The sequence below is a fragment of the Camelus dromedarius genome, chromosome 24, assembly GCF_036321535.1.
Source record: "Camelus dromedarius isolate mCamDro1 chromosome 24, mCamDro1.pat, whole genome shotgun sequence".
NCBI lineage: Eukaryota > Metazoa > Chordata > Mammalia > Artiodactyla > Camelidae > Camelus > Camelus dromedarius.
Window position 1 is genome coordinate 32,410,049 of NC_087459.1, and position 24,278 is coordinate 32,434,326.

The 24,278-nt window shown below is 52.7% G+C and overlaps 1 protein-coding gene across 4 annotated transcripts in view; it reads left to right on the forward strand.

The window, feature by feature from the left end:
• The window catches only part of CARD11 (caspase recruitment domain family member 11), a 95,525-nt gene that overhangs the window by 58,417 nt on the left and 12,830 nt on the right, over window positions 1-24,278 (forward strand). For 3 of the 4 annotated variants that reach the window (XM_064478734.1, XM_064478732.1, XM_064478735.1), the window contains exons 3-14: window positions 7,722-7,934; window positions 9,532-9,669; window positions 10,795-11,120; window positions 13,944-14,123; window positions 15,014-15,166; window positions 15,646-15,771; window positions 16,408-16,605; window positions 18,352-18,528; window positions 19,400-19,451; window positions 21,226-21,308; window positions 22,336-22,436; window positions 23,382-23,434. In XM_064478734.1, the coding sequence (XP_064334804.1) occupies window positions 7,722-7,934; window positions 9,532-9,669; window positions 10,795-11,120; window positions 13,944-14,123; window positions 15,014-15,166; window positions 15,646-15,771; window positions 16,408-16,605; window positions 18,352-18,528; window positions 19,400-19,451; window positions 21,226-21,308; window positions 22,336-22,436; window positions 23,382-23,434 (1,800 nt within the window). The remainder of the gene's footprint in view (window positions 1-7,721; window positions 7,935-9,531; window positions 9,670-10,794; window positions 11,121-13,943; window positions 14,124-15,013; window positions 15,167-15,645; window positions 15,772-16,407; window positions 16,606-18,351; window positions 18,529-19,399; window positions 19,452-21,225; window positions 21,309-22,335; window positions 22,437-23,381; window positions 23,435-24,278) is intronic. The other variant, XM_064478733.1, reaches the window with a different exon arrangement.

A 24,278-nucleotide genomic window follows, 5' to 3' on the forward strand; every position in this document is an offset into this window, starting at 1 on the left:
GCGCCCCAGAGGCCTCGTCCCCAGATACCCACGTGGAGGGTTAGGGCCTGAACATCTGGATTTGGGGGGACACAGTTCAGTCCACAAGGAGACTGACGGGAGGGGATGGATATTCAGGAGGTGACTGATACGGCGGCTGGCACACAGTAGCTGTCCAACCCTGAGGGCGCTTCATCCCGCTGGCAGGGTTCGCCGCTGCCCCTTCCGCAGGTGCGGCGCAGGCACCCACTCTTACCGTCAAACTCTAGTGCCCCACAGGGCAGGGGCCACGTTGGCCACTTCTCTGCATTCCCTGCCCCCAGCACAGCACTCGGCGCGGGGTGGGCGTTCACGCCTCCGGGAAGAGTAGGCCCCGCTGCCGGAGCACTGACTCAAGCAGTCAGCTCCAGAAGTTCTGCGTCGCCAGCATCGCTCGCGGCTGAGATGCACAGGGGTGTTATTGATGGGGCGGACTTGAACTAGATCGAGTCCCGTGATTTCCTTGTGGATAAGGTAGGAGGGTCCCTTCGATCTCTGTTTTGGAAAAAGGGCTTTGCCACTCCCCCAAAGCAGAAGCATGCTAACACCTGACTCTCAGTTCTCCTGTGCACTCACTGTGCTTAGCAAGTCTCTGTACTAAGAAGCTGCGTCTACCAGTCGGGAGGTGTTGTGCTGCAAGTAACAGGAGACCCGATTCTAAACGGCTTAGGTAGGGCAAAGGGCATGTCATCTTACATGTGAAGTTCTCCAGCGGTGGGAGGGATCCAGCGCTGGTTAGTTCAGTGCCCAGGAGGTGACATCATCAAAGACCCAGGTTGTTTCCATCTCTTTGCTCTGTCATCTGCGGCTGTTAGCTTTTGTCCTCAGGTCACAGGATGGCTGCAGCAACCCCCAGCATCACACATACCTTCACATCCTAACATCCCAATGCTCGATGACCTTATCCTTTCTTTGTGTTCCTGTCAAAGGTCAAGGAAAGCACCAGAATTGCCCCCAGCAGACTTTCCTGACGGTTCTGCTGGCCCTAAAGCACTTCACATGCTTATTCTGACACCGCTGGTAGAGACCAAACAAGATCTGCTCCTGGCAGCCTAGAAGCTGCCCAACCTCCCAAAAAGCACGAGGCCACCTGATTCCTGAAGAAAACAGGGACTGCACAAGCAGGAAGGGCAGGGGGTGACTTGTATAAACAACGCAGTGCCAGCCACACGTTCAGTAAATCACTTGTGCAATCAAGGTCTTGGGATGTTGGCGTTTTAAAGGTAAATGTGTTTTCCTCTACGGAAATGACTGTTCTGACGCGATGTCAGAGTGATTGTCGGGGCATCGTCATGTTGCACTGAGCCACAGTCTCTCCCCAGGTGACCCAGGTGGCCGGTGCTCTGCGTGAGCAAAGGGGCTTGTAGAGTTCAGGACTCCTGGCTGCAAAGTCGCTGCTGTCCGTGCACAGTTCGTCGGAGGGAGCGTCCTCATTTTTAACCTCTTCACATCAGTTGTTGCTCATACAGCAAGTGTGTATTTTTACTCAAGGCCCTTGAGTTGCACATAGCCCAAGCCCACTCAGGCCAGCCCAGACTAACGGCGAGGTGACTGAAGGCCTCAGCAAGGACCGGACGTCACCTGTGGCCAAGGCTTCCATGGCTGGGAAGCTGAGCTACCCACCCAGAGAGATGATTTCTTCCACTTCGCGTGGCCCCTGGGGTCTCTCACTGCAGCTGCACGCAGCAAGCCAGCTTGCTCTGCCCCCTGGCACCTTCTCTGCCCTGGTCTCTGCTTTACAGTGGCCAAGTCCTAGCCTCCACGGCCACCCAGACGCCACCCGCTAGCTCCCTTCCCCCCAGCACACTCGCCCGCCCCACTGTCGCTCTGGCCCGTATGAAATTCCCAGGCCAGGGGGCCTGACCAGTGCGACCTGCCGGGCCTGGCCCCCCCCCTGGGGCGGGGCGGTCAGCCGTGGCCGGAGCGCTTACTCGATGCGACCGAGATACCAGGGCTGCCGCCATCGGAGAGGGTGTGAGTCGGAAGGCAAACGTTGCATACTGGTGTATCTGTTGCCCTAGGCCTGGCTTCTAATGTTTGTTCACTTTTCTTTTTTTCTGTTTTCAAACTATACAATACATTGATGCGTGTTTGCTGTGAACACTGAAACGTGTAATGTCCAAGTCCTCCTTGACCGCTAGCCTCGGATCGGAATTCATTCCTCTTCTTAGATGTAATCAGGGTGATCACATCCTCTCAAACTTTTCCCCTCCTGCCTCTCCCGCCCCTCCCCTCCCCCTCACTATTTCTCTCCTTTTCACACGCGCACACACACACCCCTACATAATTATAGGTGTTGGATTACAGAGATGATTTTATACTGTATTGTGATATTTTTCCAACACCAAATGTGCAGTGTTTTTCTGACACCAAATACGTGTTATTTTTTCATGCATCAACCAATTCTCTGACACCAACTGGGTGTCCAACAATTCAATTCTGGCACTAACTGCCCAGAGTTAGAAAGATGCCACGGGTTACAGGCTCCAGCCCCCACTCCAGACACCAGCTCCAGTCCCAGGGCCACCTGCACTGTCACAGTCGGCAGCTGTAAACAGTGTCTCTCACAGCCTCCTCGCCAGGTTCAGTAATTTGCTGGGATGATTCGCAGAACTCAGGAAAACAGTGTACTTAGTATAGCAGTTTATTTTAAAGGATCCAAATGAAAACACACGTGAGGAGGTCTTGAAGGGTCCCGAGCACAGGAGCCTGTCCCCAGGGAGCTGAGGAGTGCCTCCCCCCGCCATGTGCATGCATTCAGAGGTTTGGATGCTCTTTGAGCCCCACTGGTTTGGGAATTTTATCAAGGCTTTATCACGTAAGCATGATTGATTAAATCATCCGCTGTTGGTGACTGGACTCAGTCTCTAGCCTCTCTCCCCTCCCCAGAGGTTGGACTGCGGGGCTGAAGGTTATAGTCACCTGCTTGGTTTTTCTGGCTACCAGCCCCCATTCTGAAGCTCCTAGAGGCCCCTTACCCAAGAGTCATCATGCAAAATACATTCACACTCATCAATCTGCAGATTCCAGGAATTTTAGTAAATTATCGCATATTTTTGCAATGGAATAATATATACAACAGTTTAAAATGAATAAACCAATACAAATTAAGTGGTTGTCAGATTAGATTAAAACAGCAAGATCACCTGTATACCGTCTACAGGAGAAAAAGCTTACACCCAAAGGGACGAAGAGGCTGAATGTAAAAGGCTGGAAAGATACACTGTGCTAACAAGAATCATAAAGGAGCTGGAGTGGCTAACATCAGACTAAACAGACTTTAAAACAAAAATGTTACTGGAAATAAAGAAGCCGTTTCATAATGACTGAGGTGTCGATCCACTAGGAAGTTGTAACAGTTATAAATATTATAACCCTCACCCAAACAACACAGCCCCAAAACACTTGAAGCAAAAACTGACATAATTGAAGGGAGAAGTATAAAATTCAACCATCACGGATGGAGATTTTACCCCCCTCCTTTCAATAATGGATAGAACAACAGACAGAAGATCAACAAGGAAATACTCGGCTTGAACAACTCGATAAACAAGCGACCTAACAGCCATGTCTATGCTGCGCACACGCCGCACATGGCAGCAGAACACGCGCTCTTCTCAAGCCCACGCTGGGACGGCCTCCACGGGCGAGTCCATGAAACAAGCTTCAATAAATATGAAAGGGCTGAAGTGATACAAGGCATGTTTTCCAAGCACAATGGAATTAAAAATCAGTAACAAAATAACTTGGGGAATTCACAAACATGGGGAAATTAAACATTGCACTTCGAAATAACCAGTGGGTCAAAGAAGTCACACAAAAAAAATAGAAAACTTACTTCGAGATGAAGGAAAACGAAAATGCAACATACAGAAACTTAAGTGGTGTCACTAAAGCAGGGCTCAGAGGGAAGCTTATAGCTATAAATGTTAACATTTAAAAAGATCTCAGATCAATAACCTAACCTTCTACCTTATGAAACTAGAAAAAGAAGAGCAAACTAACCCTGAAGCAAGTAGAAGGAAAGAAATAACAAATATTAGGACAAAAATCAGTGAATTAGAGAACAGAAGAGGAACAGAGAAAATCAATGGGACCAAAAGTTGGTTCTTTGAAATATCCACAAAATTGACAAACCCTTAGTCAGGCTGACCAGGAGAAAAAGAGAGAGAAGACTCAAATTACCAGAATGAGAAATGAAAGAAGGGACATCACTACCAGCCTTACAGAAATAAAAAGCAAAACAAAAATAAAGGAATAATAGGAACAGCTGTCTCCCATAAATTAGAACTTACATGAAAGGGACAAATTCCTAAAAAGACACAAACTACAGAAACCGACTCAAGAAGACAGGAAGTATGAGCAAGCCTACAACAAGCGAGGAAGGAGCAATTAAAACCCTACCCAGGAAGGAGCGCCGAGGCCCAGACGCAGCCTCTACCAGACAAAACACAGAAGTGCGCCAGTTCTCCGGAAGCCCTCCCGAAAGGCAGAAGAGGAAGGAACACATCCCGGCTTATTCTAACGAGGCAGACATCACCCTGATAGCAAAGCCATTCAGACATCACACGGAAGGAAAACCACTGACTAGTATCTCTTATAAATATGGACGCCAAAGTGCTCAAAAATATACTAGCAAACCAAATCCAGCAAGTCCGTAACTCACAGAGATTTATAGCAAGGATGCAAGATGTGTTGAATACCTGAAAATCAAGTAATGTAATATACCATATTAACAGAATCAAACCCAAAAACCACATGGTAATCCCAACGGGTGCAGAAAAGTCATCGACAAAATCAGACATCCTTTCATGACAAAAATACTCAGGGAAACATACATACACTTACCTGAGTAACGGCATACTTAATGGTGAAAGTGATGCTTTCCCCTAACGTCAAGAACAAGATAAGAACGTCCTCTCTTGTCACTTCCATGTAACATCGTGCTAGAGGTTCCAGCCTGGAAAATTAGAGAAAAGAAAAGAAAAGGCATCCAGGGTGAAAAGATAGAAGTAAAACTGCCTCTAAGTGCAGATGACATTATCTTACATATAGAAAAATCCTATCATAAGGAATTCTACTAACAAATTTTAGAACTAATAAATGGTTTCAGTAAGGCTGCAGGATGGAAAATCAATATGCAAAACTCAGCTATATACCTGTATGTTAGCAATGAACAATCAGCAAATGAAATTAAGAATACAGTTCAGATTTACACTGTCATCAAAAAGAATCAAATTCTTAAGAACAAATTTAGCAAAAGAAGTGTGAGACTTGTACACTGAAAACCATAAACCATTGCTGAAAGAAATTAAAGATCTAAGTTAATAGAAACACATCCCTCATTCATGTTGTGCATAGCAATTGTTAATTAGTAAGGTTCTCCAAACTGATCTACGTATTCAGTGGATTCACTATCAAAATCCCAGCTACTTTTCCTTTGCAGGTATTGGCCAGCTGATCCCTAAAATTCATATGGCATTGCAAAGGGGACTGAATGGCCAAAACAATCTGCAAAGGGAAGAACAAGGTTGGAAGACTCATCCTTCCCAATGTCAAAACTTAACTACACATCTACAGCAATGACGACAGTGCGGTCCAGGCACAAGGACAGACAGAGGGACTAGTGGGATAGAACTGAGAGTTCAGAAACCAACACTTACGTTTACGGTCAGTTGACTTCTGACCAAGGTGCCAAGACCATTCAATGAGGAAAGAATAATCTTTTCAACAAATTGCGCTGGGACAGCTGAATATCCACATGTGAAAAACACAGCTGGGCCCTTACCTCACACCATATATCAGAATTAATTCAAAATACACCATCGGCTTAAATATGAGAGTTAAAAGTACAAAATTTTTAGAAAAATGAATAGATGTAAGTCTTTATAACCTTCAATTAAGCAATGGTTCTTTAGATACACACCAAAAGCACAAGTGAAAAAAGAAAAAATTCATTGGACTATATCAAAATTAAAAACTCTTGTGCTACCGAAAATTCCTTTAAGAAAATGAAAAGATAACCAACACAATAGGAGAAAATCATACAGCTAGTAAACAAAGCTCTGGTTATGGCCGGGGGAGGGGCAGGGGATGGGAAGGGGGACACTGGGAGCTCGAGAATTGCTCATATTAGCTACTATATATAAAATAGATTAAAAAAAACAAATTTCTTCTGTATAGCACAAGGAACTATACTCAACATCTTGTAGTAACCTATTACGAAAATTAATATATGTATATGTGTGACAAACATTATGCTGCACACCAGAAATTGACACATTGTAACTGACTATACTCCAATAAATTTTTTTTAAAATCGTACATCTGACTTGTATCCAGAGCACATAAAAAACTCCAAAGCTTAGTAATAAAGACAAACAATCCAATTTTAAAATGGGCAGAGGATTTGAATAGACATTTCTGAATGCACAAGTGGCCAATATGCACATGAAAAGATGCTCAACATTGTGAGTCATTAGGGAAATACAGATCAAAACCACAGTGAGATACCACTGCCCACCCATTCAGTTGACTATAATAAAAAAAGATAGACAATAATAAGTGTACAAGAATGTGGGTAAGTTAGAATAATGTGACTGAGTTAGGATAAGTTAGTGGATAAGCTAGCTAGAATGCAAAATGGTGTGGCCACTTTGAGAAACCATTTAGCACTTCCTCAGAATGTGACACAGGGAGTCACCAGATGGCTCGTCAATTCCACTTCTGCATATCTGCAGAATAAAAACGTGTCTACACAAGAACTTGGACATGAATTCATAGTAGCATCATTCATAACAGCCAAGCAGCCCAAGTGCTCATCAACGGATGGGTCAACGAGATGTGACATATCCACACGATGAAAAAGTATCTGTCAGTGAAAAGAAGGGCCGAAACATGCTACAGCATGGATGAGCCTTGAAAACGTGCAGTCACAGTGAGAAGTGAAAGAAGCCAGTCACGAAGGACCACCGGTTGTGTGATCCCATTTATGTGAAATGTCCAGAATAGGCAAATCTATAGAAACAGAAAGTAGATTAGTGGTTGCCCAAGGCTGGAGGGGCAGGTGCTGGAGGGAAATGGGGAGCGCCTACTAAGGGGCATAAAGTTCCTTTGGGGGCTGATGAAAATGTAAAATTAATTGTGTTGCTGGTTGCATGACTCTGAATATACTGGAAACCACTGAATTATACACCTTTAAAAGGTGAATTGTATGGTACACGAATTATATCTCAACAAGCTGTTTTTAAAAATGAATGAAATAGGTTTGTATGTATCAACCTAGATAAATCTCAACAAATGCAGGTAGAACAAGTTGGAAAAGGAAGCAGGAATGCATACAGCCTGACACCATTTATGTGAAACTGTAAAACAAAAAGTAATAGCATATATTGTTTTTGGAAAGACAAGTCCTCAATAAGATATAAAACCTTAGATGCAAGAATACACCCCAACTGCAAAATGTTCCCTCTCTCCATAAAGGTTTTGTTTTTATTTTATGGCTTTCTCCATCATTTATGTTTAGTCCATAAAGAAATATATGCCTACGTTCATATCCTTTCCTTTCTTAAATAAAAGACAAAAGACTATCCTTTTCTCTACTTTTTTAAACTGAACAGTATATACTGGAGACCTCTCTAAAGTTTACAGAGCTGGTCCAGTGGGGCTCTTTGGTTAATCTTGTTGGGGTTTATGTCTAAAAGGAGGAGCGCCAGAGATGGACGACTACACGGAGACGCTGAAGGATGAGGAGGACGCCTTGTGGGAGAATGTGGAGTGTAACCGCCACATGCTGAGTCGCTACATCAACCCAGCCAAGCTCACCCCCTACCTGCGCCAGTGCAAGGTCATCGATGAGCAAGATGAAGATGAAGTGCTTAACGCTCCCATGCTGCCGTCCAAGATCAACCGGGCAGGTAACCGTAGGGGCCGCGCTGGCAGAAAGGGTGGGCTACCTCTTGCAGCAGCTTCAGTTGCTGTAGCAGAATGAAGTTTCTCTCAGTCACGGGTTTTGTAACTGGGGTCTGTAGACCTCCGCCCACCCCTGCTTCCCCACCTAGCTGTCCATGTGTAGAGAGAGTCCATGAAATTGGAAGGGGGCGGAGGGCTACGTCTTTATTTTACCGTCCTTCACTGAGACTGAGCGTCCCCTTCAGTTACGAACGATGGTGATCAGCGGTACCTGTGTCTTTGTCAACAGTGAACATTACAGATCTCTTCTTGTCACGTTACAGCTGTCACAGACCTTCCAGAATACTTTTATACTCATCTCCCCTTGAAATTATAGCGGTTATTAGACCTGCCAAGAGATTGGGGTCTGATGCATTAATAAGGAAGCCCATTTCGTACTGAATCACAAGTTTAATACTTGATAACTGTACCTTATTATAATTGGTTCCCTTTGTAATCCTATGCATTTGAACAGATGGTTGGAAGTATTATTCTGATAAAGGGTCTGTAGGCTCTTCCAGACTGCCTAGGGGTCCACGACACTTTATCACATTCATTAAAGGTAGTAAGTGTGGTTTGTGAACATTGTTTTGGTTTCATATACGTCTGTGAGTGTGTGTACACATACAGGTTTGTACATTTTTCTTTGTGTGTAGGCATGAGGTCACAGTGTTAAATACATTTCCTTCTGTGGCTCACAGTTTTAAAGGTCTGAAAGTCACTTGCCCACAGCATGACTGGAGATAAGCAGCTCATAATGCTGTGGCCGTCTTTTGCACACACGACAGACATCACTAAGCACAGCGTGCTTTCCTGCCGAGCACGGGTGTAGCCTTAGGACCCTTCTCAGCACAGTGCTCGAGGCAGCTCTGACAGTCAGTTGACACAAGATGAAATTTATTTATTATGTCTATCCTGTGGGAAAGGTAGAGTTTTAAGACCTCGAGGGGAGAAACAGCTGAAAATAAAATGTTCAAGGAAGGAGCAAGAAAAGTAAACAATAAATGGAACCAGTAGGATAAAAATTGAAAACTGCCAGGCAAATTACAGTTAGATTAGATGCTTCCAGACCATGTGATGACCCCATAGAAGAACATGGAGCTGTCCTTGCTTCCTGTGACTTTTCCTAGCTCCCCACCCAAATATTTGTCTTCCTGGTCTGAATCCCAGAGAACCGTATGTTATTCTGTAACTGCTGCTGCACTCCCACCCTCCCTCAATCACAGATGAGCTGACGCTTGTACGGTTAATTTGTGCTGTGGTCACTTGGGACACGCTTTAAAGCCAGTGGTTTCCTATTATGGCTGCAATTCCATTTATTCTGGTTCTACCAATTTCTTGGAGAAAGGAAACTAACACTCACTGAATCCCTGCTGAGGGCCTGGCACTTTGATTTACATCATCTGGCCTCCAAGATATAACTCAGGAGTGACAGGACGCGGTAAGACTGTCTTCTTAAGAGTGTACTGAGGGATGTTAGCCAGGCTAAGACTGGACTTGGAGACTTGCATCCAATCAGACACGCACTCTTCTTCTCACTGAGTGGTTTGGACTTTGCTCTAGGCCGACTCTTGGACATCCTGCACACCAAGGGGCAAAGGGGCTATGTGGTCTTCCTGGAGAGCCTGGAGTTTTACTACCCAGAACTGTACAAGCTGGTGACCGGGAAGGAGCCCACTCGGAGGTTCTCCACCATTGTGGGTAAGTGGTTTGTCATCAGGAGCATTTGGACTGTGGTAGGAGGGGTGTGTGTGTGGGTGTGTGTGTGTGTGTGTGTGGGTGTGTGTGTGTGTGTGGGTGTGTGTGTGTGTGTCTGTCCAGTAGTGGGACAGTTCTAAGGCTATGAATCTGTGACATCAGGACAGTGCCCTGGTGGCACTTGTGAACTGTCAACCACTTATTTCTGCCCATTGATGAAAGGTAGGTGATAGAGGAGCAAACTGAAGCAAGAGCCAGGAGAAGCGGGTTTTCATTGGACATCCCCCATGAATGCTGGTGGGGTGGAACAGAAATTCAAACTGCCCCCTGGATCTTGTCCTTGCCTTGCCTTCTCTCTTGCCAGTATCCCATGAACCAGAGCCCATGGTCATCGTATCTTAATCTTCCTTCCTAAGTATTCTTGAATCAGTCTTCTCTCCATCTACACCACTACCCTGGCGGAGACCCTACAACCTCCTCAACCCTCTACATCCATTCCTGCTCAGCACCAGGGATTTCTCAGCTCCTCGTGTTACCCGCCCCACTACTTAAAACCTTTCAGTGGCTTCCCCTTGTTTCCATCCAAAGACCCAGGTGCAGCCCACCAGGACCCCACATGGCCAAGCTCCTGAGGACACTCCCAGCCTCACCTTTCTACCTCTCCCTCTCTCTAGGCTCCTTCCATCTCTGAAATGTGCCAGGTTCCTCCTTCCTCCCCATAAGGCCTTGGCAACGTTGTTCCGCCTTCTTAGAATGCGTTTTCTCTCCTCAGCGCTTCAGCTCAACCATCGGGAGTCCTCTAGTGCCTCTGTCCACTGGGCTGGATCCGGTTCCCCTGTCACACAGGCTCATGGCCCCCCTACCTTTACTTGGTGAAATCCTCTCCATCTGTACTTGGGCTTGTGTGTGATCGTCTGCTTTTTTAATGTCTGTCTCCCTTACCGGACTGTAAGCTCTCCGGGGAGCAAGACTGTCTTACTCGCGCTGAATCCCCAGTGCCTAATGGGTAGTAAAAGCTCAGTAAAAGGCTGGTGAGTGATGAGTGAACGAATACCCCCGCCCCCACGTCTGGAACCCCCTTCTCCCCCTCCCAGTCCCCGGGCCTGACTGGGCGCCCCCTCTCCGCAGTGGAGGAGGGCCACGAGGGCCTCACGCACTTCCTGATGAACGAGGTCATCAAGCTGCAGCAGCAGATGAAGGCCAAGGACATGCAGCGGTGCGAGCTGCTGGCCAAGTCGCGGCAGCTGGAGGACGAGAAGAAGCAGCTGACGCTGATGCGGGTGGAGCTGCTGACCTTCCAGGAGCGGTACTACAAGATGAAGGAGGAGCGGGACAGCTACAACGACGAGCTGGTCAAGGTGAAGGACGACAACTACAACCTGGCCATGCGCTACGCCCAGCTCAGCGAGGAGAAAAACATGGCGGTCATGCGGAGCCGGGACCTCCAGCTCGAGGTGAGGGGCACGCGGCCGGGCCTGCCGGGCCAGAGCGCGCGGGGGTTGGCGGCGGCCGCTGGGGCCAAGACCAGCAGGCGGGCAAGCGAGAGCGTCACACCTGGCCGGGTGGAGGAGACTGGAGGGCGCGGGGGGGCTGGGGCCCGCGATCCGCTCTGCGCGTGCGCGCGCCGACCCAGCAGGGCTCCCCGATTCCCCCGTGTGCATGTCTGCACGTGCGCACACGGTCCCGGTGGGCTGGACTTCCCACTGGGGGAGCCCGTGGAGCCACGTGCGCATGTGCAGACATGCGCACCTGGACCCAGTGGGGTTTCCCTCTTGCTCCGGAACCTGTATCCACCAGACACGCGGCACACGGGCCTTGCACCGCGCCGGTTGAGAGGGGAGACGGAGGACCCAGGGTCGCAGACAGTGGTGGTTGTCAGGAAAATCACCGAGGAGATGGGTGCAGCACCTGTCCCGTGGAGTCACGAGGTCCTTGAGGCCAGGACTGGGCCCTTCACAGCTGTATCCACAAAGCCCAGCATGACACAATGGAATCGTCAATACAGTTATCACTGAATAGTCCAGTAGCCAAATGATGGACATCATTAACGAGTTTACCTCCAAAAGGGAGAGAAGGGAATTGGCTTAACTCGTTCATTCCTTTTATTTGTTGTGCACCGCCTTGCACCAGGCACTTTCCCAGGGGTGCATAACTCAAGACCAAAGCCCTGCTGACATGGAGCTCACATTCTAATCAGAAAACAAATACATCAATACCTGGTAGTCATAAGTGCTATGAGGAAGAGAGAGAAGAGTGCGGATGGTGCATGAGGAATGCTGTTTTAAATCGGATGGTCGGGAAAGGTTCCCGAGAAGGGGACACAAGAGCGGAGATCTGCAGAAAGGGAAGGAGCCAGCCAAGCAAGTCTCAGGGGAAGCACAGAGAGCAAATGCAAGGGCCCCAGGTAGGGGTCATGCTCAGTGTTTTTGAGAAACGGCAAGAGAACCAGTGGGGCTGGAGCCAAATGAGCAAGCCGCATGGAGAGCTGGCCAGGGTCCAGATCATGGGGGCATGGTAAGAATTTGGAATTTATTCCAGTTGTGATGGAAGCCACTGAAGGACTGAGAGCTGAGAGTGACAACTGATTTATGTCTGGAAGGACCACTCTGGCTGCTGGGTGGAAAACAGACTCTCAGAATATTTATGAAGCACCTGCCATGTGTAAGGCACAGTGCTAAGCACTGTGGGGGACACGGGGATAAATAACCTGATTTCTGCTCAGGTCACTTTCAATTTAGTTGAAGCAGACAGATTAGTGAACAATCCAGTGGAATTCAGGTGAATTGAGTCAGAGTGTTTCTATAAAGAACATTAGCTTTTAAATTCTTTGGATTTGAGTTCAAATCTGGCTTCTGGCTTTAGCGCTTAGTTGGTTCTTGGCCTCAGTTCCCTTCTTTGTAAATGGCAATGAGGTGAAAATGGGAATAATTCCTGTGCCTTAGGATTGCTGAGATACTGAAATAGAAGTCTTTGGCAAAACAGCAGACCCAGGAAGCACCTGCTTCATGTCCACTTGGATGGGACTGGGGATCTGGACCCAGAACAAGGCACTTGGGTTCATCTTCCAAGATGCTGAAGAGGGTTTTTTTGTTTGTTTGTGGTTTTGCTTTGTTTGTTCGTTTTTGCATGATTAGGAGGAAAGGTTTCTGTGCTGTTTTATCTAGGATTTGGGGAAATTAACCTGTGGCAGAGACTTAGAACTTTCCCTCCTAGGACTTTCGCCTGTTTTTTGTTTTCCTGGACGTATGTCAGTAGTGAGAAAACATGTCTAGAACTTGAAAGAACATCTGGCCAGCTGAGTCTTGGATCAGTCCTCAGCTCCAGGCTACTTCCCTGCCTTCCTCTTTCTTTCTTCCCCCCCTCAGGCCACCGAGGCACAGCCACAGTCCCTTCCTTGCTAAAGCCACCACCCTCTACCTGCCAGATTTCTTGAGATATTCTCCCCATAAGCCTAGACTTGAAATAGGACACTCACCACTTTGGTGCCCCTTTGCTTGCAGCCCTTGAAAACAATCTTCTTGTTTTGAGTGTTTTGCCAAGACTGATCAGTTTGGGGAAGCAGACATGCTTAGTCATGGAAGTTTAAGAGGTCTTCTTCTGGTCCCAATTCTGATACCTCTTGAGGGTGACACTCAGCACATCTCCAGTTGTCCCATTTCCAGGGATAGTAACTGCCTCCTCCAGGAAGCCACTCCTTCAGCACTAAGTCTGGGCAGGTCCTTTAAGCCAGAGATCCTGTCGACCTACAGTCCAGTAGATCCCAGGCTGTTCTTTTAGCAGCAGTGCCATTGGTTCAAATAAAATTTTGTGTGAAACCCAAGAGGCCAAAACACGTGCAGGCAGAGCTTCTCTGGGACGTGAAGTCAGGGTGGGGCCCAGACGCCCTTCCCCCATCTATTTACTCACTTTGATGACACCAGGGTTCTACTGGGAAACCTTAACTTTGAGGATCAGAGTTTGAAACTCATACCCAGCTTGGGTATCTTTTATCCTAATCTGTAACTTGTTCCCCGACACACACACAGAAATTGCCTGAGGGGGCTTTTTAAGGGACATGACTGCTTTAGAACTGTTCTCTTCCTCGGCAAGGAGATGGTGGTTTGTTTCACTGCAAAAGGTTTCTTTGAGCCCTTCTCGGTCACCGACTGGAGGAAGGGGAGAGGGGGACCTGACAGAGGTCATGCTGGGAAGTTCAGCGGGATCTGGAGAGGCAATGCCTTTTCTGAGTGTCTCCTGCCTGCGGCATTCTCCCCTCGGCACCCTGGGGGGTGTTCCAGATCGACCAGCTCAAGCATCGGTTGAATAAGATGGAGGAGGAATGCAAGCTTGAGAGGAATCAGTCGCTGAAACTGAAGAATGACATCGAGAATCGGCCCAAGAAGGAGCAGGTTCTGGAACTGGAGCGGGAGAACGAGATGCTGAAGACCAAAATCCAGGAGCTGCAGTCCATCATCCAGGTGAGGGAGGGGAGGGGCGGGGCGGGGCGGGGAGGAGGGGGCGGGGCGGGGACCAACAGCCTGCCTGCGTGTGCGCGGCACAGACCCGTGCTGACTGCAGGACAACAGATAATTCATGTCATCCTTAGGGGTCTTACTTTACTTCTCTGTCACCGGGGTGACCCCCCCCCCCACTTCTCAGACTGCCTTCTGTGACGTAACACTTGTGACACTGTTCCCTTCCTTGAAGCACTCGGTGAAAAATCACCATTCACACCAAATCAGTGCCCCAGGTGCTGTGGGCAAAGTACATCTAGGAGACATTCTTGCCCTTACAGATTCCAAGAAACTCACCTCTCAGCCCCATGTGACATGTTAAAACTTCAAGCACCTCCTCACCTTTGTCATCAGCGAGTCATCTGTGGGTGTGGAGGGAGAACATCCCAGAATTTATCTGCAGCAGGGAGAAAAGGCGCCCCGCCCTTCCCCCAGAACGACCCCCGCCCGCCAGGATTGGCTCCTGGTGTGCCAGGGTCTGGTTCAGAGCAGGGGTTGGGTCCCGGTTTGATCGGAGCAGATGCATTGCTATTTCAGGGGAAGCATCTGGAAAGCAGATGAACCATTCTTGGTTGTCACCTGCAAAGTGTCTGGAGGAGCAGCTACTGCTGCTCTCGGCTCTGACAAGAACAGGGGCAGCACAACAGGCATTGGGACGTTTCTGAGCGGAAGTGGGTTTGATGCTTCTTTCCAGGTGATAAAAGTCATAAGTAATAAGCTGCTTAAGGACCCTGCGTCCCTGGCACAAAACCTTCTGCTCTCTCAGTGTGTGTTACGGGCCCCTCCGTCTGCCACCTTGCTCCCTGCCCCACCTCCACCCCAGCATCATTAAACGTCCCCACCCGCCCGTCCAGGCTGGGAAGCGCAGCCTGCCGGACTCTGACAAGGCCATCCTGGACATCCTGGAGCATGACCGCAAGGAGGCCCTGGAGGACCGACAGGAGCTGGTCAACAAGATCTACAACCTGCAGGAGGAGGCCCGCCAGGCGGAGGAGCTGCGAGATAAGGTGGATCGCTCGGGTGGCATCCGCCCAGCCGGCGCCCTGGGCTGAGGGCCCCTGTGCACTGATGTGTGTTGGTGGGACCTCCAGACCCACGCTCTCTTCCAGGGACTAGGTCTGACCCCTGGTGTGAATTCCCCGTGCATCAGCACAGAACCTGGCAGTTACTTGGGAATTATTGTCAGGGTCAGTGCGGCCCTGTCTCCCCTCCTGACCGATGGCCACAGGAGGGCCTGCGCAGTGCATGCCCTGTTCCTTGCTGTACACCCTGTCACATAGTAGGTCTGCAGCAAATCTCAGTTGATTGACTAGCCTACTGCCGTGGTCCCTTCTGATCAGATAGCTGACTCTGAGAGGGTCAGGCATTGTAGGGAGGGACAGTCCAGCTCTGGCCAGGCAGCAGAAAGACACAAGTGGAAAACAGCTGTCAGCCCTGACTTGCTGACTGCGTGAGGCGAGTATAGATTTCCCACTGTTGCTCGCAGTACCTGGAGGAGAAGGAGGACCTGGAGCTGAAGTGCTCGACCCTCGGGAAGGACTGCGAGATGTACAAGCACCGCATGAACACGGTCATGCTGCAACTGGAGGAGGTGGAGCGGGAGCGCGACCAGGTACAGGCCTGCCCGGCTGCTGCTGCTGCTGCTGCACACGGGGCCGTGGGCTCAAGCCACTGGGGTCCGTCAGGGTGTTCTGTCCAGTGGAGTGGCATTAACTCTGCGGGGACTACTCATGAATCCATCTTTCCTGCTTCTCTTCCAAAAATGAATCGTATCCCAAAAGGCTTTTGGAATTCACAGGCACTTGAGTAGCTTGGGGGCCTGCGCTCGGCTCCAGCAGCTCATAGGACAGAGAATGGTCCTCACACGCCTGGTCTTTAGAGTAAGATGACCAGGTCCAGGCCCTGTCACTCTTCAGATGTGTGACGGCAGACAGGCTTCTACTCCCCGGAAGCCTCACTGTCCTCATCTGTGCCGTGGGAATAGTACTAACAGCACGACTTTGTAGGGCAGAAGAGTGGGCTCTGCCCTTGGCACGGAGCCTGGCCCACAGCCAGGGCTGGACAGACGGGGGTTGTGACACGTGTTACTGAGGAAGGCAGAGATTGAAATGCCCGAGAGTCAGGGTCAAGAGAAGGGCCGCGGACAGCGTGGCCGGCACGTGGCTGGGGAGCGCGCGTCCTGAGCCGATGTGGGTGTGTCCAGCGAGCAAGCCAAGCGGCTGCCTTGTTCCCTCCCCGTCTCCCACAGGCCTTCCATTCCCGGGACGAAGCCCAGACCCAGTACTCGCAGTGCCTGATCGAGAAGGACAAGTACAGGAAGCAGATCCGCGAGCTGGAGGAGAAGAACGACGAGATGAGGATTGAGATGGTCCGGCGGGAGGCCTGCATCGTGAACCTGGAAAGCAAGCTGCGGCGCCTCTCCAGGGACAGCGGCAGCCTGGACCAGGTGGGCGGGGGCTGGGCGGGGGCTGGGCGGGGCCCCGCCTCCCCGCCGCGCCTGCGCAGTCCGCCCTGGGCCGCGCGTCTGGGTAGTGATGAGTACCAGCCGCTCATTTGAAGCTGGAAGGTGCGGGGCAGGTCCCTGGCTTGGCCGCCTGCTGGCTAGGCCATCTCAGCTCCCTCTCAGCTGACCCCTGACGGCCGTCAGCCCCCCACTGGGTTTCCTGAGACCCACCTGGATGGTCACGGGCTTTAAGATGCCCGCTCCCGTTAAAGTCACTGGTGCCTAGGAGGACACAGCCGTGTCCGGGCGATAGGAGGTTCAGAGAACATGTCACGGCGAGGCCCCAGGCCCTCAGACGTGAAAGACGCTGCCGTCAAGGCAGATGGTATCCCCTTCACAGCTGTGGGTCTGGGTGTACGGTCAACAGGCCACGGTAGGCAGCTCTGTCGTGTGTCGTGGCAGGCAGGGACAGGCGGGAGGTGTGGCTGGCACGGGCAGCAGCAGGGGCAGGGTGGGCCTGCAGGCTGAGGAGTTTGGTTGTCAGTTATTCTCGGACCATGAAGGATTTTGTGCGGCAGAGTGAGGCCCAAAGCTTGGAGCCTAGAGCGAGTGTGGCATGAGGGTGCTATGTGGCTTTGCGGGGGTCATCGGGAAGTTACATAACGGGCCTGAGCCTCAGCTTCAGACAACAGGGTGAATCACTCAGGACGGTACCTGGCACTGTTTTCATGGTTGTTCAGTCATTCAGCAATATTTTTTTTTTGGATAAGGGAGATAATTAGGTTTTGGTTTTTATTTTTAAATGGAGGTGCTGAGGATTGAACCCAGGACCTCACGCATGCTAAGCACTGAGCTATACCCTCCCCACCCCAAAGTAAAGTTTCTTGGGTTTTGTTTTTTTAAACAACAACGTAGTGGAGGTGCTGGGGATTGAACCCATGGCCTTGTGTGTGCTAAGCATGCGCTCTGGCACTGAGCTATCCTCCTATCCCCGGGTAATATCTTTTATATTTGTAGCTTAGGCACAAGGCTAGAAATTGGCGATCTGATGGTGGCGTACCAGTTAAGGGGCCAAGTCCAGCCAGGAGGCAATCTCTTTACTATTACAAAGGACACAGGGCCTATTCCAGGCCCCTGGCGGAAGGGAGATGGGGTTGGAAGGCTTGTGAGGAGGACACTGGAGCTCGGATGATAAGTTCTTTTTTCTTTAAGATTTTTTTACTGGTTTATTGAGAATAACATGTATATAAAAAAGAGCATATGTTGTCATGAACAACTCAATACATTTTCATTGTGAACACACTAATGTAACCTCCACCCAGATCAAGACATAGAACATTACTAGAACTCTAGAAGCAACCCCTGTGCCTCCTACGCGTTACTACTCCCTCACCTCAAATATAGCCGTTATCCTGGTTATGATGTAGGTCAGTTTTATTGCCTCTTTCAGAGTTTTTTATAAGTGGGATCCTGCAGTAGGTGGTCTCTTGAGCCTGGCTTCTTTTGCTCAATGTTATGTTTGTAAGATCTTACCATGTAGTAGTTCATTTATTTTCATTGATGAATCGATCATAATTTAGAACGATGTTGGCGTCCTGGTGGACGCAGGGGTCAGGAGAGAAGAACAGGCCGTCCTGAGTTTCAGGCGTGGGTGCCCCAGGGATCAGCAGCACCGGCAGCAGAGCCGTTTGCCCGTCCGGAGGCTGCTCCTCACTCCCCATCACTGACGCGGCTTCTCCTTGCCGCCAGAGTCTGCCCAGGAACCTACCAGTGACCATCATCTCTCAGAACTTTGGGGACAGCAGCCCCAGGACCAACGGTCAGGAGGCTGACGATTCTTCAACCTCAGAGGAGTCACCGGAGGACAGCCGATACTTCCTGCCCTACCACCCCCCCAAGCGCAGAATGAACCTGAAAGGCATCCAGGTGCCTGCTCGCTTGAGTGGGGGTGGGGGTGGGAGCCCGCTGCGGTGAGGCAGGGCGGCGAAGGGGGGCATGCTGCCGCGGGGTCGGGCGGGGAGCCGGGGGCCCTGCAGGCCGGTGAGGACGTGGCTCGTGGTTCTGGGGCGGGACTCAGACCCCAGATGCGACTGGACATGTTTCGGCCCTATGAACGGAAATCATGCCAGGTCATGCTTTTTTCCTGTTTGTTTTTTTTTTAACCAATTCTCTTATCTCGTGAATGTAGTGGAAGTTGAGAGAGAGAGGAAGAGAGAATGAAATAAGCATTATTCTCAGTTTTGTTCGTTTGTTCAACAAATGGGTCCTGAGTGCCTATCCCGTGTTCGTTAGTGTGAACGGCCTGTGAGGAGCTGGGTGACAGTTCTCATCTGTCGTCCATGCTCGGTGTCTCGTGCAGCCCATCTGCTGAGGAATGAATGAATGAGACAGTCTCCCACAAGGGCCCCTACGTCGCCTCTGACCTCCCCACACTCACACACATGGAGCGGGGAGGCCAGCCCGGGACCCACCAGCCCCTGTCCTTCCCCCAAAGTCACCCCATGTCGCATCCTGGTTCTGCCCGGCTTCATGCTCCCGCCGCCTCTGCCCCTCTGGGCTCTTGTACCCTCCAAGCCCCGTGCCGCTGCCGCCCTCAGGCCGAGCCTGCCCGCACCAGCCGCTGCCTGTCAGGGGCCGCCGGGCCACAGGGATGGGCAGCATGCACCCCGTGATTCCGGTGGCCGCGGGCTGTGGGCTTGCCTCAGTTTATTTCTCTCCTTAGCTCCAGTGACATGTGTCTCAGGCCTTGTTTGATTTGTGTCCTCTGTCTCTTTCCTTCCCCGCCCCCCTCTTCCAGCTGCAGAGAGCCAAATCCCCCATCAGCCTGAAGCGAGCATCAGATTTTCAAGGTTAGTGAGCCACCCGGATCCCTCCCCAGTCTCTCTCTCTGACGCTCAGTCCATCTGTTTCTCCCGTCGCAGCATCAGTCCTGTGAGGTTAAGCCAGGATGGGTCTCGGGGGCCCTGGGGTTCCAGTGCGACGGGCCGTCCAGATGGTCATTGACATTCGCTGTCACGGGAGAGGGCAGGGCCCCCGACCACGGAAATGTCATGTTTATGGTCTCCTCGCCGTGGGTCTGTCCAGAGCCGCCTGATGCTTCAGCTGAACTTGCATTTCTGCTCCTGGCCTGTTGGCCGGAGGACCACTTGGTCTCCCTCCCAGCCTTACGGCTGGGCCGCCCCCGGCGCATTGAGGCCGCCGGTTCAGCCGTGAGCCCCTGGTTCTCCAAGAGACGCTGTCTTCTGAAGTCCTCTCGCTCCTCCTCAGCGCGACGCTGGAGTGACGATTAGCTAGCAAGGGTTGCCCAGGTGACCGAGCACCTGCTGGCTTCCAGGTGCTGGCAGGTCCACGTAGACACTCGCACAGCCCCCGCACTCGGGCAGGGCCACTGGTGAGGAGGTAGAAAGTGGCTCTGGAACCCAAGAGAGCAGTCGGGAGCAGTCGGAGGAAGATTGGAGAAGGATCTGCCAAGAGGGGGACGTGTAGCCTGTGCCCGGAAAAGGGAGAATTGAGGCCGCTGGGCCGGGCTGCTGGAAGGGCCCACCAGGATGGAGCAGGAAGCAGAGGCGGGGACGAGGAGCCTGCAAAGCGCACGGTGCAGAGAAGTGTGGTGCCTTCTGGGGCTTGGAGCCTGACAGCACTGGAAACAAGCCTGTGGAGGGTGATGGCCAGGCCCAAGTTCATGGACTTCACCCCTCCAAGGGGCTGTGAGGAGACAGGGGCACCAGGGTTCCAGTTTGGGCTTGACCTGGTGGGAGCAGAGGAGGGGCACCGGGGAAAGGGCGCCCTGAGCTGGGGGCTTGGCCACTTCCTTAGTGACCAGATCAGGTGGTGCGAGGGTCCTGGGGCCTATAGAAGTAGAGAGGGCATTTGTGCCCAGAAGGGAGGAAGGGGTGCAGTAGGGCCGGAGCCTTACTGGCTGCCTGGCATGGGTGCTGGGCCAGGGAGGGAACGTGGTTCACCCGCTCTGGGGGGGGCACAGCCTGGGGCGCTTGTGTGGGCCTGACACATGTGCACGTGCTGCAAAGCGTAGGGCCTGGGAAAGCTGACCGCTCTCCTGCAGCAGGAAGAGGGCTAAGAGAGTACGTAGGGGCCCCCCGGGCAGCGCCGCAGGAGTGGGAGGGGCGCCACACCCTGTTCCCACGGCCGACCCCAGTCAGCCTGTTTATGGGGCTGGTGGGGTCCCATCCGACGTTGGGGTAGCTGGGCAGGGATGTCCCTGCCCCACAGGAGACACATCCTCCCAGTACCCCTGTTCCACAGAGGGCCGACTGGGGACGCCCGCCTCAGTCCTCCAGACACAGGGCATCGTGCAGCCCTGACGGAGCCCCGTGGGCCTGGCTGGGGGCGGGACGTGTTTGGGGAAAGACCAGGCTGCCCTCCAGGAGCCTACAGCTGGGCGGGCAGGTGAGAAGAGAAGGTTTCGAGAGCTCTTCCTCCAAGGAGACAGGAGAGGAGGCTGCCTCCCACCCTCCCTAGGAGGACGCGACCCCAGACAGGACGTCCCCACAGGCATAGTGCTCCGGGGGCTCCCAGTGACCTTTCCCTCCCCTCTCTACCCCCTCTCTTTTCTCCCTCAACCCCGCCTCCCCCCGTACCTCCTGCCCGTCTCACTGAGGACAGGGAGGGGACATGAAGAGGACGGCATGGACGTCAGCCCCAGTTCCTCCAGGTCCCTGCCTGTCACCAACTCCTTCTCCAAGATGGTGAGTGGGGTCCTCTCCCTGGCTTCGTGTCCCTCCTGCCACAGGCCTGGCCCCTTTGCTTTCCTCTCCCAGGGCTGCAGCCCAGGCCCTCCTTATGTTTATTTAAAGATGTTTCCAGGGCCTCCCTATGTATTTACACCTTCTTGCCACCTCCTTTCCCAATTTAACACTTGGTGGGAGGAAGAGATGGGCCCTGGTGGGGCTGCCGCGAATGGCACAGACGGCTGAAATGCCTGCCACAGCTCCCCAGCCCCGGGCAACTCCAGCAGCCGGAGACGCGGGTGGCTGGCAGGGCCCGAGCAGCTGGAGACACACACACATGCACATACCAGAGCAAGGCCTGCCTCAGTCAGGCCCACCTGGGCAGGACCAGGCATGGTCCCCACGACCCCTCCAGGGAGGCAGCAGAAGGCGTGGGATTAGAAATTCTAACCCTGAGGGGAAGCCCTGGGAAGCCTGTCAGCTCAGCTCAGAAAATCAGGCCCTGGGGGAGGCAGAGATTTGATAAGGAATGACTCCCGACTGAGTGCGGCTCTGGGAGGTAACATCCAAGGTTCTTATTTAAGGCAGCCCTTGCCAGGAGCCAGCGGGCCTGGTTTCAAATGGTGGCCCTCCAGCAGCTGAGTTCTCTGCGTGGGCATCCGTTGCCCCCACCCCCACCCCCACCCCCACCAGCCTGCAGGTGCCCGAGGCCGGGCGGCCCTGGGGACAGGGAGCTCAGCCTGTGCTGGGCACAGACAAGGCACCACCTTGAGGGTTTCCATCCGCCTTCCCCTGCCCGCTCCCAAGACAAGCAGATGTTCGAGCAGATGTGCACCAGGCTCGTCGGCTGCGGCCGCCCCAGGCTGAGCGCGAGCCTTCTCTGGCCAAGGTCACCGCTCGGGACCAGAGGGCCGGCCCGCACTGCCTATGTAGGAGGCAGGGACACATCTACATTAAATGTAGCCCCAGCGTGTGTAACACTGATGCCTGCGGAGGCGCAGCGCGTAGACACCCGGCCCCCGTAACACACCGTGTGTGTCTAAAGCAGCCGCACAGGAGCCGTTCCAGTATCATGTCAATCACCGCCGAGCCCCCAGGGAACGACTCCATCGTCAGACGCTATAAGGAAGATGCGCCGCATCGGAGGTGGGTGACAGGTGGAGGGAGGAGGCAGGACACCTTCCCGGTGCCTGCCATGCCACTCGACACTAACTGAGCCATCCTCAGGGACCTGGAAACACGGGGGGCAAGATGGTGTCCATTGTAGAGTTGGGGAGGCTGGGGCTCAGAGAAGGGATGTGGCTTTCCCAGGGTCACCTGCCAGCTAGCCAACGATGAAACCTGCGTCACTCTGCCCCATGCCACCCGGAAAGCAGGTTTCTCCATCCCGTGGTTCCAGGCTTGGCTTTTTCTGCCAAAGAGAGACCCTTTGAATGTCCCCCATGTTCCTACTCCCTCCTGCCTTTTGGAAGCCATCTGTGTCCCCAACGAGGACACACTAGAGATACACCTGGGCAGCCTGGTGCTCCCAGTCAGCTGGGTGTTGAGCATGCCACATTCAAAGTCAGAGCTTGCTGGTGTCTCTGGAAGGGCCGAGCACGAGGAGTGGCCGGTGGGGCCAGATCGACACCTCTGGCCCTGCCAGCAGCCTGGTCCGGGCCTCTTCACTCCACCGCAGGAACCACACAGAAACAGCTCAAAGCTCAGGGGACACACTCATGCCTCACTCCCTCCCAGCCCTGTGTGAGGCGGGCCCAGCTGTTTCAGGGCCATCGCATGATGCAGCCCGTCTGAGCACAAATGATACTGTGTTCTTTGTGTCAAAGAAGAGGAGTGAGTGGGAGATAGCGGGCAGGCCGGCAGGGACTCCTCACCCCGGCTAGTGTGGCCTCTGCGGGCTGCCGGGGCTGCCGTGCCCTCCCCGCAGAGCATCCAGCCTCGGGCAGCCCTTCCTTGGCCCACAGCCCTCCACCCACCTTCCTCGCCCACCTGTCCCACCCTCTCGGAACCAAAGCTTCTCGGGCAGCCGGAACATTCCAGAAGCTTCCTGCACACAGTTAGGAGAACTCATTGTCCCCTTGCATCTTGCAGCACAGTTGAAGAAGACAACGACAGCGGTGGGTTCGACGCCTTAGACCTTGACGGTAGGTGCCCAGCAGACCTGAGAGGCATTGCCGGTGTGGCAGCCACATCGACCACGTCCCGAGCCTCCAGCGGGGCCTGCCGGGGGCAAAGCCTTGCACACAGCAGGGCCCTGGGACACGCGTGTGGGACGGACTCCGGGAGAGCCGTCTGTGCACGTGGGGTCAGGCCTCCGTCCTGGGCCGGGAAGCGCCCGGGGAGTCTGTCCTTTGTTTCACAGGGGTGGGGCCCGCCCTGATGCTGAACCCGGAGTCCGAGTTAGGTCTGAGTGTCTAAGAAAGAGTGGCTCTTGTGATTGTCGCCGAGCAGCGTGGCAGTGCTCACCCTGGGCCCCTCAGGTTCATGGACTCTCGACAGCTGTCCGCAGAAGCCCCTTACTGGCCCCACTGTCAGACGAGGAAGCAGGCTCCTAGGGAGACGGGAGCAGTGTGGTAGGGGTGGCCTCGGAGCAGGGAGCCCTCTTAAGAATCCGGATGTTAATTAAGGTATTAACCAACCTCAACAAGACAAGTGGTGGGAAGGGGGCGGGGACCCAGGCATGGAGATGGGGTGATCAAGGCTGGTGCTCATCCCCCAGAACTGGAGGTGTGGGGCTGGCAAGCACTGGGGAGGCTGGGGGTGCGTGGTAGCCCCAAGCCAGCCCCAAGGGCAGAGCTGGTATGAGGAGGGAAGACAGTCCCTTGTCCCAGAACATGCCACGCACGGCAGGGAACCAGGGCTCTGTGTGCAGGGAGTACGCACATAGCCACCACCCCTTACAGCCGGGAGGTCCGGTTCAGCCCAGGGCACGGTGAGCCCCAGCGCCTCTCCAGGCCTTCCAGGTGCATGGGACACAGAGACTCGTGC